The following is a 13,937-nucleotide window of genomic DNA, read 5'->3' as shown; positions in this document are numbered from 1 at the left end:
GACAATGAGACAGACACAGACTCTTACTCTATTTTTTTTATTTATTATTATATCGATTTATATTGATATTAAAATAAAAGTCTCAGAGGACAAAAAATACATTTGTTAACATTTGTTGTTGTTGTTGTTGTTGTTGTTGTTGTGGCAAATAATCAGTTTCCCATCTCTCCCCTGCTCAACATGTTACACAGGTTCTTGTTCACGGATTATAATCGTCTGTCCAGCGTTGGAGGGGAGACCTCCATGGCTGAGATGATTGCCACGCTCTCAGATGCATGTGAGAGGGAGTTTGGCTTCATGGCTACAAGGCTCTTCAGGGTTTTCAAGAACGATGAGATCCAAGGTGACGTCACTCTTTGGTTTTAGATGTCAGTCATGTAGTGACCTTTTAGCCTGCACACACACAGTCACCATCTGTTATTGAGATTGAAAAGAATCTGATGTTTACAACTGTTGACAATTGACTAGTGAAATATTTGATAGTGGTTTTGAGGTGATGTCAGTATAATAAATAGTTGCTGGGCAGTTCGTTTAATAATGAAACCAAAATAGAAATAGAGAGAAGAGAAATGTATCCATGTTTAATAGCACAATAACCCAGTTCTCTAAATTAGGTTTCCTATATTGGTATTTACTTGCATCAGTGCAAAATTAAATTTTTGGGAATGGGGCTCTTTCAGCATAATGAAGTTTTTGTAAGTATAACCAGTGATTAAAACTAACTGTTTAGCCAGTGTTTTCCTCATTAACTACATCCTACATTACCAGATAATGGTAATCCCAGTCTGTGTAGAAAATGGTAGAAAAAGGTTCTCCTAATGTTTTATCCTCAGTGTATCTCCCTAACATGACATGACATCCCTCTCATACCCCAGGTAAAAAGTGGAAGAAAACGTGTTGTGTTCCCTCCTTCGTGCTGTTTGCCTTGACACTAGGCTGCCTGATCACCGGTATGGCCCTGTTGGCCATCTTTAAGGTGAGTCAGATCAATGAACTGGGGTCCCTGTGTTAAAACAGTATGCCTTCTAACCACTAGGTCACCGAATGCCCCAGTTAATAGTGTAAATTCTTTTATTTTCCAGGTGGACCCAGAGAACTTGACAGTGAATGCAGTGCTGATAGCTATGGCCAGCGTGGTGGGCCTGGCTTTACTGCTCAACTGTAGGACCTGGTGGCAAGTGGCCGACTCTGTCCTTAACTCCCAAAGGAAACGTCTGCACAGTGCTGCCAATAACTTGCACAAACTCAAGAGTGAAGGATTTATGAAGGTAGACTAATGCACCTCATTGGACCTAATCAAGGACGAATGGAAATCCTATGACATCCTGTTGTTGTGGCTCAAGGGGCAATTCATTTGCTTATGAAGTTATGAAGTTGTAGTTCCTAATAAACATGAACTATTTAATCGTTTTGAGCCATTGATTTCCCCCCCCCCCTGTCTCTCACCAGGTTCTGAAGCACGAGGTGGAACTCATGTCAAAAATGGCCAAAACAATTGATGGCTTCACCCAGAACCAGACACGTATGGCCGTCATCATCGATGGGCTGGATGCCTGTGAACAGGACAAAGTGCTGCAAATGCTGGATACGGTGTGTATTCGCACGTGATTGTGTGTATGGGCACATGGATGATGAGTGCACTTTTCTCTTGACTGATAACAAGACAGAATAAACAAATAAAATTTCCCAGGTAAATCTATAACCATGAAACAGACTGTTGTAAAGCAACTGCCATGTGGCCTTAACCTGCAGTGGTCTTTTCACCTGTGCACACAGAGCCCACACATCTCTGTTGCAGTGCAGCCACCCTGGTGTTCCCAGCTGCCTCAGCTCACCTCCAAGTTTAGATTCCTCCTCCCAGCTGCTGTAATAGAATTTCCTTTAGCCAAATGTTATTATTTGGTGAAGTAATCCCAGAGAAGATGGCAACCTCCTGTGTTCTAATGTAATCTTCTCATCTTTGCAAGCACCTCCCAGTCACTCTGAAACCATCTTCTGTTCAGAGATCAAACACACTCTGAAATCCATTTTGTAGGTTATACAAATGACAAAATCAAATCTATTTTTTTCTTCAGTCTGTGTACTTTTCCTGCCAGACATGTCTATATTAAAGATGCAGACATCATGTGATGTTGCCTTAGTTGATGGTGCTGACAGCTGCTGTAGAGATGGAGGTTCATCATCCTGTGGAGCGAGCCTGAGGGTGCTGGCCAGTGGTTAACAAACCATGTATGCATTTAGCACAAAGCAAAGTCCTGTGATACTTGGACAATGTCCCTTAGTCAGCAGAGTGGAAATCCCCAAAACCATGTGCTGCAGACAGTCAGCTCTCACAGTATTACAGCTGACTGTTGACTCTAGTTGTCATGTTGTTGATTGATTAGATTGTAAACCATCCATTTTGCCATTAAGGTAGTAGACACTCCACAGAGGGTTCTGCTGTGCTAAAAACTTTTTCACATGGCTGAACTTAAGTCCACATTCAAAACCCTATATACCTAATAATAGTAGTTCAACAGGCTGATAGCATAGTTTGGAAAAAAACATTTTATGGACTATCAAAAAAGGTTGTGAAAGATGTCATTTACACAGTAACTTATGGTCCCTTTCTTATTCCAGGTGAGGGTACTCTTCTCCAAAGGCCCCTTTATCTCCATCTTTGCCAGCGATCCCCATATCATCATAAAAGCTATCAACCAAAACCTCAATAGTGTGCTGAGAGACTCCAACATCAACGGCCACGACTACATGAGGAACATCGTCCACCTGCCAGTGTTCCTCAACAGCAGAGGTCTCAGTACGGCCAAAAAGCTTTGCATGGCAGCCCCTGCCAACGGAGAGGCATTGCCTGTTGAAGGTAAAGAACAATGGATTATATACAACATATTTTAACATAAGACTGTATATGTATATGGAGATTTGCACCAAGTTTTGGGCTATGGATTGACAGGTCCAGAAGCTGTCGTTCTATTTGAATAGACATCTAAATTATGGTATTTATTCACAAGCATTGGTCAGCTGCTGTTGTCTTTGTCTCTTCCTCCCCCTCTCTCCAGGATGGCATGAAGACATGGAGAGGAAGATGTCTCAGAACAGCTTGGGCCAAGACCAGGCCAAGTTTGGCAGCAAGAATGCCCTCAACCGCAGGGTAATAGCAATTGAAGTCAAGTTTTTTTTTAATAGGCCACGCAATGTTTTGTTGGGGTTTATAGCCTCACATCAAGGCTTCCTGACCCCACCAAGCTCTTTAACTTGAGAAGACAAGGACGAACCATGGCACGTAAATAAAAGCCCTTGGGGAAGAGGAGAGGAAATTCAAAGAGGGATGCCCCTGCTGAGTTGGCAGTGGATGCATTAGAGACAATCAATATGTGAAATACAAGTCCAATAGTACGACTATAGTAAATCAAAATTCAATATACCAAGACCAATATATCAAGCACATTATATTCTAATTGCCACCCTAAATACTGTATTTACAGTCATACCCCAACCTAACCTTATAACAACAAAACAAAAAAGCCTATAATGACACATTTCAGAGAAGCTTTTGATACAAAATCAAAATGGAGACAGATGTTTTTTTTTTATACAACGGGGTAAAATGAATTTGTTTTCCACCATACTTATTCCCACAGCACTCATGTTCATCTGGAAATATCATAAAGCTGAAAATGAATGTTTGATGTCATCACATTAATCAAACAAAATTAACATGCAGTTAGTTCACAACAACTTCAATAGAAATAACTGGGTGAGGGTGAGAGATACTGCCTTAGAAACCCTCACTGCTCTCTCTTTTCAGCCTCCTTCCTGAAGGGGGTGTTCAGTACATGCGCAGTGTTGGCAGGCATCTCAGAGGCCAGAGGACAGAAGGAGACACACACAAACGAAAAGAGAGAGGTGCTCGGTGTGCGGCCAAGGTTCCTGGTGTAATTGATGTAATGGCTGTTTATCCTTCCTGCTGCGTTGCCACAGCCTAATGACAAGGCCTAGCAGCAGTGGGTCCCTGTGACAAAACACTGGCACCAGGTCTGCTGGCAGGAGGCTAAGTGACTCTGCTGTTGTCGCTGATGCTTTCCTCCCCCCTGCGAGACCTTCCCACTACCCCTCTTCCTTCCCGCCTCCCTCTCTTGTTTGTTTGTTTGACATTTGTTTGTACCTCGGGTTTATCTAGCACCGTCAATTATTGGTATTGGGCCTTTCATTACGGGGTGGCATGCTCTTTTTATTTGCCCTCTGCCACTAGCTAGCTCTTGGCAGGAGGGTCCTCTTTCTACAAGTGGAGATTAAAATGAGGGCAGGAGGAGAAAATCAGTTAGTGGCTCTCCATTTTCATTTGGCTTCTTAAGTTTTGGATGACATTATGAGTATCTCCATTTATCTACCATCTTATTTCCATTTATTGGCATTAAACAAATCCTCTTTTTAAGGAAAATAATTATTACCTGGAACTCAGCATTCAGTATTTCCACTTCAAAGTATAACCATTTTGTTGACTGAATGATTGAACTTGTTTCACAAAGGAAGCAAATACAAAAACATATAAATGGGCCAGTAAGATGTAGAACTACAGTAAAAATCAATACATATTGGACAGCCAGCCACACAGGGCTGTCTGTATGATAGACCTTTTCAGGCCTGACTGAGTGGTGGCCATATGTTTCATCTCTCTGAGAAAGAGGTCATGAGACTGGCGTTACGACTTCAAAGTCAACCAAAAGCCTTTCCTTGGCTCATGACCATGGCAGCTGTCTGATATCATCACAGATGTTCTCCGGTATATCTGTGTCAATAGCTCGCCTGTGTGTCATGACTGTTCAGCTTTGGACAGTGGCTCTTTGATTTTTATTTGCAGTCACAGAGAATTATATGTTTGGCTCATGAGGAGATGATATGGAAGGGGCTGAGAGTGTAAGAAAGAATACCTTTTGATTGGTTTCTCTCACACCACTTCACTTACTTATAGTGCAGACCTTTGCTGGGTTATCTTGACGAATCAGAGCAAAACAGACCCAGAAATGTATACGTGGACGGCATTTAAATACTATTAAACACTGATAAGATCCATCCATGTGTTCCTCTGTACATTCAAACATAAGGTTTTACGATGACATGATTTGAGATTACATGTTGACCCTGAAACATCTGCTCTCTCTAAATCTTCTTCAGGGTCAGGAGAAATGTTAAGGTGGTGTTTGACTTGTCATTTCAGTTTGTCATTAGGGATTTATTTTAAGACTTCCCTTTAGAGTATGTTTCTGTTGAATGTGTACTGTGGCTGTGTTAGTTTTAAATCTGTGGCTTTAAGGCAGATCCTGCTTTTTCTTTCTTGCTGTTACACTAGTTTTATTGAGACTATAACAGGATTTTTTCATAGAAATATATAAAAAAAAGAACAATTAAAGTTTGTTTCAAAATTTAGATTTTTCATGAGCATCACGTAAGCATCACCAACATCACTAAAACAACAAGGGAAACATGAAACGCAGTAGATCCAAACATATATTCCCAGTTTTATGCTAACTAGATTTTCTGTTTGTCGTTGTGCACCCGCTGCCTGTCAAGGACACATACCGACGTCGCCAGATGCAGAGGACCATCACCAGACAGATGTCATTTGACCTCACCAAGCTGCTGGTGACCGAAGACTGGTTCAGTGACATCAGCCCACAGACCATGAGGAGGCTGCTCAATATCGTTTCTATCACAGGTAAAGAATAAGCCACTCTCTGCTTTGGCACCACCCTCATCTCTTAATGGTAACAAATAACATTTTGTTTTTACAGCAACATTACAGTTGTTTAGCCTTAATTTAACCTGCCCAAGTGCTTTGCTTTTAACTTAAGTCAGCTGTTGAGGAAAGATTTGGAGGAGGACACACCCGCAAAACAAAGCTCTGATGATATTTATTCCTAAACCAATAGAGGCTATGATGTGGCTGCAGAGGCAGTTTATTTGATCAAGCATTTTTTTTTTTTTAAAGTATATTTTTTTGGGCTTTTTATGCCTTTATTGATAGTGCAGTAGAGAGAGACAGGAAATGGGGAGGCAGAGAGAGGGGGAATGACATGCAGCAAAGGCCGGCCGATGCGAGACTCGAACCGGGGCCAAGTGCAGCGAGGACTGTAGCCTCTACACATGGGGCGCCTGCTTAGACCACTGCGCCACACGACGCCCCTGATCAAGCATTTTAATGAATAGTACATTTTTCGTATAATCAAAATATGTTACAGATATAAATTATACTGTACATACAGTTAATCAGATGCTTACAGGACATGACCACAGGCCATGTAACAACAATATCACAAAGGTCAAACTGATAACTTTGCAGTTACAGGCCCACTATTCTTTATGCCACAACTTTGTACCCATTATTAATCGACTGTGACGATTAAGGAGGATGAACAGTCCTCAGGTGTTGGTGTTCTCAGCTAGACTGGGATTAAGAGTAGACCAGAGACTTCCAAGGCCATGAATCCTCTGCATCATTGTTGACAGGCCGCCTGTTGCGAGCAAATCAGATCATCTTCAACTGGGATCGGCTGGCGTCGTGGATCAACCTGACAGAGGAGTGGCCTTACAGGACATCGTGGATCATCCTGTTTCTGGAGGAGACTGACGGAGTGTCTGACCAGGTCGCTCTCAAGACCATCTACGAGAGGTAAACACACACACACATACACACAGAGATAAAATAACCCCATTCTTTAGTTACCTATCTGATCTAGAAGATGTACAGGCTTCTTCAATACACCTTATTCTTTCTCACCTTCCTTCCCTTCTTGTTTTATTGTCTTTACTCCAGCCTCTTTCTTAATTGGGCTACAGCATTGGCAGACTGAGACCACTTTTAACATAAGATAAAGTTTGAATTACCTCAGTGGAAACTAAGTCAGAGGAATTCAGCCAAGTGACCGAGCTTCTCTCAGTACAACACTAAATCCTCCCTGACGAAGTCCACAAACCAGAACACAGTTTAAGTGTCGTGTCACTTTAGAATCATATTACTTGTTTTTCTCTCTATGAAATATGTAATTTGTAAGTAAGATGTAAGTAATTTTGACCAACAGGTGGCAGTAGAGGATTTTCTTTTATATGCGGGCAACATTAGTGCACAGTTAGTCCCCTGCCTGTGAGTGCCACACTAATTGGCAACTGACAGACAGATTTTGTAACTGCTCATTATGCACAAGGCAAATGATGACTGTATTGTAAGTTTGACTTCTCTGGATTCGAGAAAAGACACATTTCCTAAAAACTGGACAAGAAACAACTGAAGGTCAGACGTCTTTATTTGAGCATTAAAGGGAAAGCCTTGGCTGTCTCTCTCTCTCTCTGTCTGTCTCTCTCTCTCTCTCTGTCTGTCTCTCTCTCTCTCTCGTTCGCTCGCTCGCTCTCTGTGTATACAGTATACAGAGTGTTTATGCCTTTGTATGTGTGTGGTCACGGACTGCTTTCAGGCGCACTCACCGCCAACAAGAGGAGGAGGCCGACACAGGCTGAATTACTGGGTTTTTGATGCTGTTGTGTATCAGTCGCTGGCCTTTAAAGGTTGCACTCTGTCACAATACACTAGCGCCCACGACTCCTGCGGCAGGGAAGTGTCACAGACAGTTACTGTCAACCAGTCAGCCAACTAGATTCAGCAGACAACCCTCCCTCCCCCATTTCCAAGTCAAACCGCTGCTTCATTAGCTGTTCGGTTTTCAAAGGACAATAGGCAATACCTTCCATTTTGTTTTATGGTAGTCAAGTGTTACGTGTGACACGTATGGTATGGGGAGCAAGGGGCATCATGCTCTCTGTCTTTTACAATTGTTAACTGAAGTGGAAAAGATTTTGTGACCACACTTCTCCGTCATATAGCTTTACCATATTTAAGTATAGTGGACACCCAAAAAAAAGTGTCCATACTTTTACCATAATCATTGTGGAAAATAAAACTGTCAGATATAATTATACACTAGGCCTGGATTCAAGTAGCTTTACCGCAGCATGATATTGTGCTTACACTGCTCATTAGACTTAATATAGCCATCATCTTGCTTTTGACCAACGGTCCTGTCTTTCTTTATCTCCCTCCTCATTGGGTGTCTTTCCAAATGGCTGCTCTGTTTTCCACAGTGTCTGTCGGAGAAGCGGCCTTAATGATGATGACAGGAAGCCTCAAACAGGCTAAACACAACGCCTTGCCTAGAGGCCTTATCTCTTGCGCTAATCTTCCGCTGATAAGACTCTGGCCTCTGTCTGTGTATCTTTTTCTGTCTCTCTGCTTGCTCTTTTCTTCCTCTTTCTTATTATGATCTGAAGCTCTTTAGGTCGCTTTTTCGCTCTGGATGAGTTATTCTGTCTTTTTCTCTGAGCGATAGATGGGCACTTGACTGGCTTCTTGGAACCTCGGGCCTCTTCTCCCAACTGTCTGTCTGTTTGAGAGAGAGATAGCTACCTCTCTTTGCTTTCCTTTTTCAGCAGTATATATGAATACACACATGCACTGGACATGTGCACACAGGCACGCATATCACATATGTCGTAGGTTCAACCAGTAAACCATTTCCTGTATGTTATAATAAACTAATAGCTGTAACACTAATTCTGTCACCGCAAGACTATCATGCTTCAGACTACATGCATGTTCTTTGTGTTTTAGCGTGTATATGTGTGTACGAGTTGTTGTGCTTAGCCATTTTTTCACAGCGGAACTGCACATCCCCTGAGCGTTACTAAGTGAATATATTAGTGGTGAAGTGAACGTGGGGGTGAGTCAGCCCCTTATAGGTCAACTGTCGCCCTGCATCTCAGTCACAAGGCAGCACGCTCTTCCTCGTCTCTCCTCTTTGTAAGGGTTTCTACAGCACAGTGCACGGAGCATCAGAAAAACATAACATTTTATAAATCATTCAATGGAGTAACTATACAACTGTAGCATGTACAAAAGATGTTTTCTGTTTCCATCTCCATCAATAAAAATAAGGTCCAGGTTCGATCGTTGCCTGAGGTTCTTCAAATTCAGCCAGAAGATGTTTTCAGTTTAGGTTGTATGTCCTACCTTGCCTGTCAAATGAAAATGAAATTACTAAACCACGTGGAAATATTGTGTGAATAACAGAGTGCCTCTCAGTGTAGAAGGTGACAGCCATTCTCTGAGGCATGTACCTGAACTCCTAGAAGAGCGAGGAAAAAATAGAAACAGTCGCCCACCTTCCCTCATATCTCACACAAACACACACGCTTTCAAAACGGCTAAAAGCTGTTTTTAGCAACTTGCCTAGCAATAACAAACGTCCATGAAGGGCTGTGAGGTGTCATTGTAGGACACGGCGTGAGGAGAAATGTGTAGTGCTAATTCCTGTAGCGGGAGCAGGCCCGTACAGCCCTCCTAATCTGATGGAGAATGTGTAATCGGTTAATAACCTCAGCGATTTCTATCATTAATGGTAAGACTGGGAGCTGCCCAGACTAATGCAAGGTAGCAGGGGGAAAGCACTGTGTAACAAAGATGGCACTGTCTGTAGGAGATACTGGCTCAAGGAAATCAAGCTCACACTCAGAGCATAGCTAAAATGTTCTGTTAGTTCAGTAGGGAAAACAAATTACAGCTCAAGCAGTTAGCCAGCATCGTGGCCTGCCTGACACACTGACAGAAATTGAACAGAAAACAAAACAGGAAGTGTTTTGGACTGACCCTTATATTAATTAACAACCTCAAATACATGCTGTATTTTTTTGTTTTTGATCACTGGTAAATTTAATTTGGAGCATTCAGCCTTGTGACTATCATTTTCAGCTATATCACTTCTTCCTCCTCAGTGTTATCTCTCTCAGGAGTCAGTTGTTCCTTGTTTTAGCTGCCAATAGAGACTTAATGACTCTTGCTAACCTAACTCCCTCCTGCTTCATGGTTATTGCTTTAAAGCAGCCATGCCATTTCCAAAGACTGTTAATGGGCTTTTGTATGTTTATTTCCTTGATGTTGTTTAGAGTCATTACATTACATTCAGCCATTATGTGGAAGCTCTTCAAGTGACTTAAAGTAAGTGAGCAAGTGCAGCTTCTGGATCTTGTTCAAGGACACTCCTGTTGGACACATTGCTGTTGTTGTGACCTTTACTATGTTTTTGAACATCTATTCACCTTTACTGTTTTTACCCCATACTTGCATTTTCATTAGCTTTTATAAAATGCTTGGTCATCTTCCTGGGGGCCTGCATCTTTTAAATTCAATAACATTTAAATTTCCCTATTTAAATTGCAGATGTCCCCTTCCAAGAGAAAGATCTGATTAGATTTTGTTGCACCTTATTGCACAAATGTACTTCAGTTTTTTTATGATCAGCATTTATAAGGTAGTTGAGAATTAACAACAAAGCATATATATATTAATCTTGCATTTGATATACACTCAATTTTATATTCACACTTTATATACACATAAATGTTTACAGGAGGTGCTCATGCAATAGTAATGGCACACCAGTCAATAGGATGCAAGTTAATTACAGAAATGACTAACTCAGCAAAAAGAAAGGACAACAACTAACAAACAGACAATTAACAGAGGCCAAACTAATCTTCTTTTGTAATGTAGAGACATGGGTGTAAACATTAGACGGTTCACTTGGTTAACAGAAAACAAAACAAGACCATGGAATAGAAGTGATAGTAAAATCTAGAGCTGAAACTATTAGTCAGTTAATGGATTAGTTAGCAAATAAAGATTAGCTATTTCTCTTATTTTTCAAGCTAAAATGATACAAATTTAAGTGACTCCAGCTACTCAAATGTAAAGATTTGCTGTTTTTCTTTTATTTTCTCTGATAGTATCTTTGGCTTTTGGACTATGGATTGGACTTAATAAGCTATTTGAACATATAACCATGCATTCTGGGAAATTGTGATGGTTATTGTCCTCTATTTTCTGACATTTTATAGAACAAAAATAATTGACTGATGAATCAACAATAAAAATATTTGTTAGTTGCAGCCCGAGTGGCGTGTTTTACAAGACATGCTGTAGGAGAGAAAGTTCGGACAATCAATCACATAGACTAGCACTGAGATATAAGTGAATCCAAGATCAGGGAATGTGATCAGTCAGCTCCTGTATGTCTGGATATACATTAAAGGACTTCAAGGACTGTAAAATCACTGCTCATGTTTGTAGGAATTCTTTCACAGTGTCAGTCAGTGTCTCAAATTATTAGAGTTTTTCTTTTTTTTGTTTTGTTTTTTTTTTTTGTCAGTGGGGATTAGTTTGAAAGTGAGTTAGTCCTGTGTTTTCGGTTGAGGGGTTAACATATTTGGACCTAATGATGTATGGGGGCGGGTTTAGTCAGCCCCTCCGAGAGTTTATTCCTGGACGCCCAGATCCCGTTTTCAGCTCTAAAAAAAAAAAAAAAAAAAAAAAAAGTGTCACTGGTCCACCGAGCAGGTTCCTGCACTGCTCTGACATCTGGTGCCCTGTCTGTGCCAGGATGCCCCCGCCGCACTCAGGAGTGTGTTTCTGGCGTTGCACCTGAATCTTCTGTTCATTACACACACACACACACACACACACACACAAAAACTATTGCATGCCATGCACTTATAGACACACGTACACACGGGTATTTGTGGGAAAACGCATGCATGTCGTAACTAAAACAAGCATACATACAAACAGTATTAGCCACTACAAGCATTTGAGATTGAACATATGTATGTGCACACGTAAAACTTGTGTATGTGGTAAACATGCAACACACACTTATGTACACACTGATTTTCACACACACACACACACACACACACACACACACACACACACACACACACACACCTAGCTCTCACACCAGTGCAAGAACATATGTCACCCCCAACTCCTCTGAGAATCAGTGTAATTAATCAGACCCTGAGATGCAGGCTGCGTTCAACAAACGCGTATATGCGAGCACACACACACACACACACACACACACACACACACACACACACACACACACACACACACACACACATTCACACAGAGCGCAGGAAGCAGAACACAGCAGAGAAATTGTTGTTAGGTAAGGTAGTAGTGTCTAGAAGTGCTCTTAATTGCAGAGTTGCTGTGTTTGCCTGTATTTGCATGCAAATCAATTTACAAATCTTGCTGCACTTTATGCTTTTGCTCTTGATGTCACAGTTTGTGAAGATTCAACTTATTCCTTTCTTCCCTTCATCGTCTCTTCCTCTCTGTTTTGTTGGCCTGACCCTGCATTCATCTACCAAACAATCCCCCTTTCAGAGACGTGACAAGAGCCAGGCACTTCTTGGACACTTCAAAACTTTTTTTATTTTTTTTTTAAGTGCTAATTGCACTCTGAATGAATATGTAGCCAGGCAATTCAGTCTTAATTAGAGAGACTCTTATCCCAAGTACTGAAACATTAAGATGACACTCTCTTCATTCAGGATTACTTTAATTGGCACAATTATTGTAATTTGGTTGCAATTATGTGCCGGGATAAAAGCGCGTTCCAAAGCTCATGCGGGTGATTCCCTTTATGTGGAATCCTTTAATAAGCTCTTAAATATCTGGCCGCAAAAAAAATGGTGAGATCCTATTCTTCTCTTATGATAAATACTTTTGAACTTTTCCTGCCCTCAAATGAAAAGTCTTTATTCTTTGCCACGCAGGCTATTGTTCATGCGAATTCCCGTCGAATTTGTGACACTTTCTGTAATCTGTGTGCACTGCAAATGCTCAAAAATAGTTTTTCTTTCTCTGTGTCCTCTCAGGGATCCTATTGTCCCTGTGCTAAATCCCTCCGGGAGGTTTTTCAGTGAAAGACACAGTAAAAACTGGTAATTCGATCGCTCATTGCACTGCCATTTGCCAAGAGACCCGAAAATGTGTGTGAATTTGTAAAGGCTGGTGTGAAGCCACCTATGTCTCAATAGAGTTCTGGCTCTGTCACTGATAGGACACCAGCATTGAGTCTACACACACCAGTCTGCTGACAGACTACCTGACAGACGAGTAGATGAATAACAGACAGAGTCAAAAAAGAATGCATGGTAGGTGCGAGATAAAGATGGAAAAGGGAGAGGGGTGGAAAAAGATAAGACAGGGCACAAAGAAAGAGAGAAGAAAGTCCAATCTCAGGAGGTAAAATGAGGTAAAGGAATCAGAATGTGTGAATACTGTAGAGGATCAGACTAGATACCAGCAGGATTACTGCTAGACGAATTTGCCATTGGTGTATTCATGTCTCAGGTGTATTCATAGCCTCAGGTGATGCTGCTGCTCCAAGTGAGATAGTCCAGGTGGTGGACGCATACAAATTCATGCACATGTCCCACATGGCTGTGTACATTAGTGAAACTGGTCCTGTGTTGATTCCAGTTTAGTGTGTGGGGGGGTGGGGGGTGTGTGGGTCCGGCCTGCATTGTCATTCCACCCCTCAGGTGTTTGGCGGTGGTGACTCAGGCATGAATCAGCCTCAGCCAGCTCCACCAACACTCAACCCCCACTGAGCTGCTCAAAATGTAAAAATAAGAAAAAAAAACATGGCAGCAACTGTGTACAGGTGACACAGGAGGGTGTGTGCTGTGTATTTGTGTGTGTGGAGGCTACCACGTGAGGATGGAAAGAACGTCATGCAGCATTCTTTGTTAGAAAATCCTTAAAGCCCTTTTCATTTCTGCCTGTAAGCCGAGGTTGAAGGATTAGACTAATTGGTCTGAAACAAGAGAACTGCTCTGTTCCCTTTTCTGTGCAAGCCATAAGGAATCATTTCAAATGTAATAAAAGCCTCAGCTATACCTCTGACTGGCCTCTGCTCTTTAGTCATAGAGTCGTCCATCAGCGATGACAAGTTTTTGATTAACAATTAAATGTGACACCGAGATGGGAGGAAAGAAGTGGAGGGCTGAGAAGCAGACATCTGCCCGATACTTTGGTATTTCTC

General features: G+C 41.6%; 1 protein-coding gene across 3 annotated transcripts in view; it reads left to right on the top strand.

Moving 5' to 3' along the window:
- kidins220 (kinase D interacting substrate 220) overlaps positions 1-13,937 on the top strand; it is a 45,955-nt gene that overhangs the window by 13,689 nt on the left and 18,329 nt on the right. For all 3 annotated transcript variants that reach the window (XM_022751220.1, XM_022751219.1, XM_022751218.1), the window contains 8 exons: positions 192-343; positions 876-976; positions 1,083-1,268; positions 1,450-1,590; positions 2,620-2,857; positions 3,057-3,148; positions 5,569-5,713; positions 6,505-6,667. In XM_022751220.1, coding sequence (XP_022606941.1) covers positions 192-343; positions 876-976; positions 1,083-1,268; positions 1,450-1,590; positions 2,620-2,857; positions 3,057-3,148; positions 5,569-5,713; positions 6,505-6,667 — 1,218 coding nt within the window. The remainder of the gene's footprint in view (positions 1-191; positions 344-875; positions 977-1,082; positions 1,269-1,449; positions 1,591-2,619; positions 2,858-3,056; positions 3,149-5,568; positions 5,714-6,504; positions 6,668-13,937) is intronic.

Source organism: Seriola dumerili, unplaced genomic scaffold, assembly GCF_002260705.1.
Source record: "Seriola dumerili isolate Sdu_G_001 unplaced genomic scaffold, Sdu_1.0 BDQW01000149.1, whole genome shotgun sequence".
In the NCBI taxonomy this organism is placed as follows: domain Eukaryota; kingdom Metazoa; phylum Chordata; class Actinopteri; order Carangiformes; family Carangidae; genus Seriola; species Seriola dumerili.
Note: the sequence above shows the minus strand (reverse complement) of the source record. Positions and strands in the feature narration are given on the sequence as shown.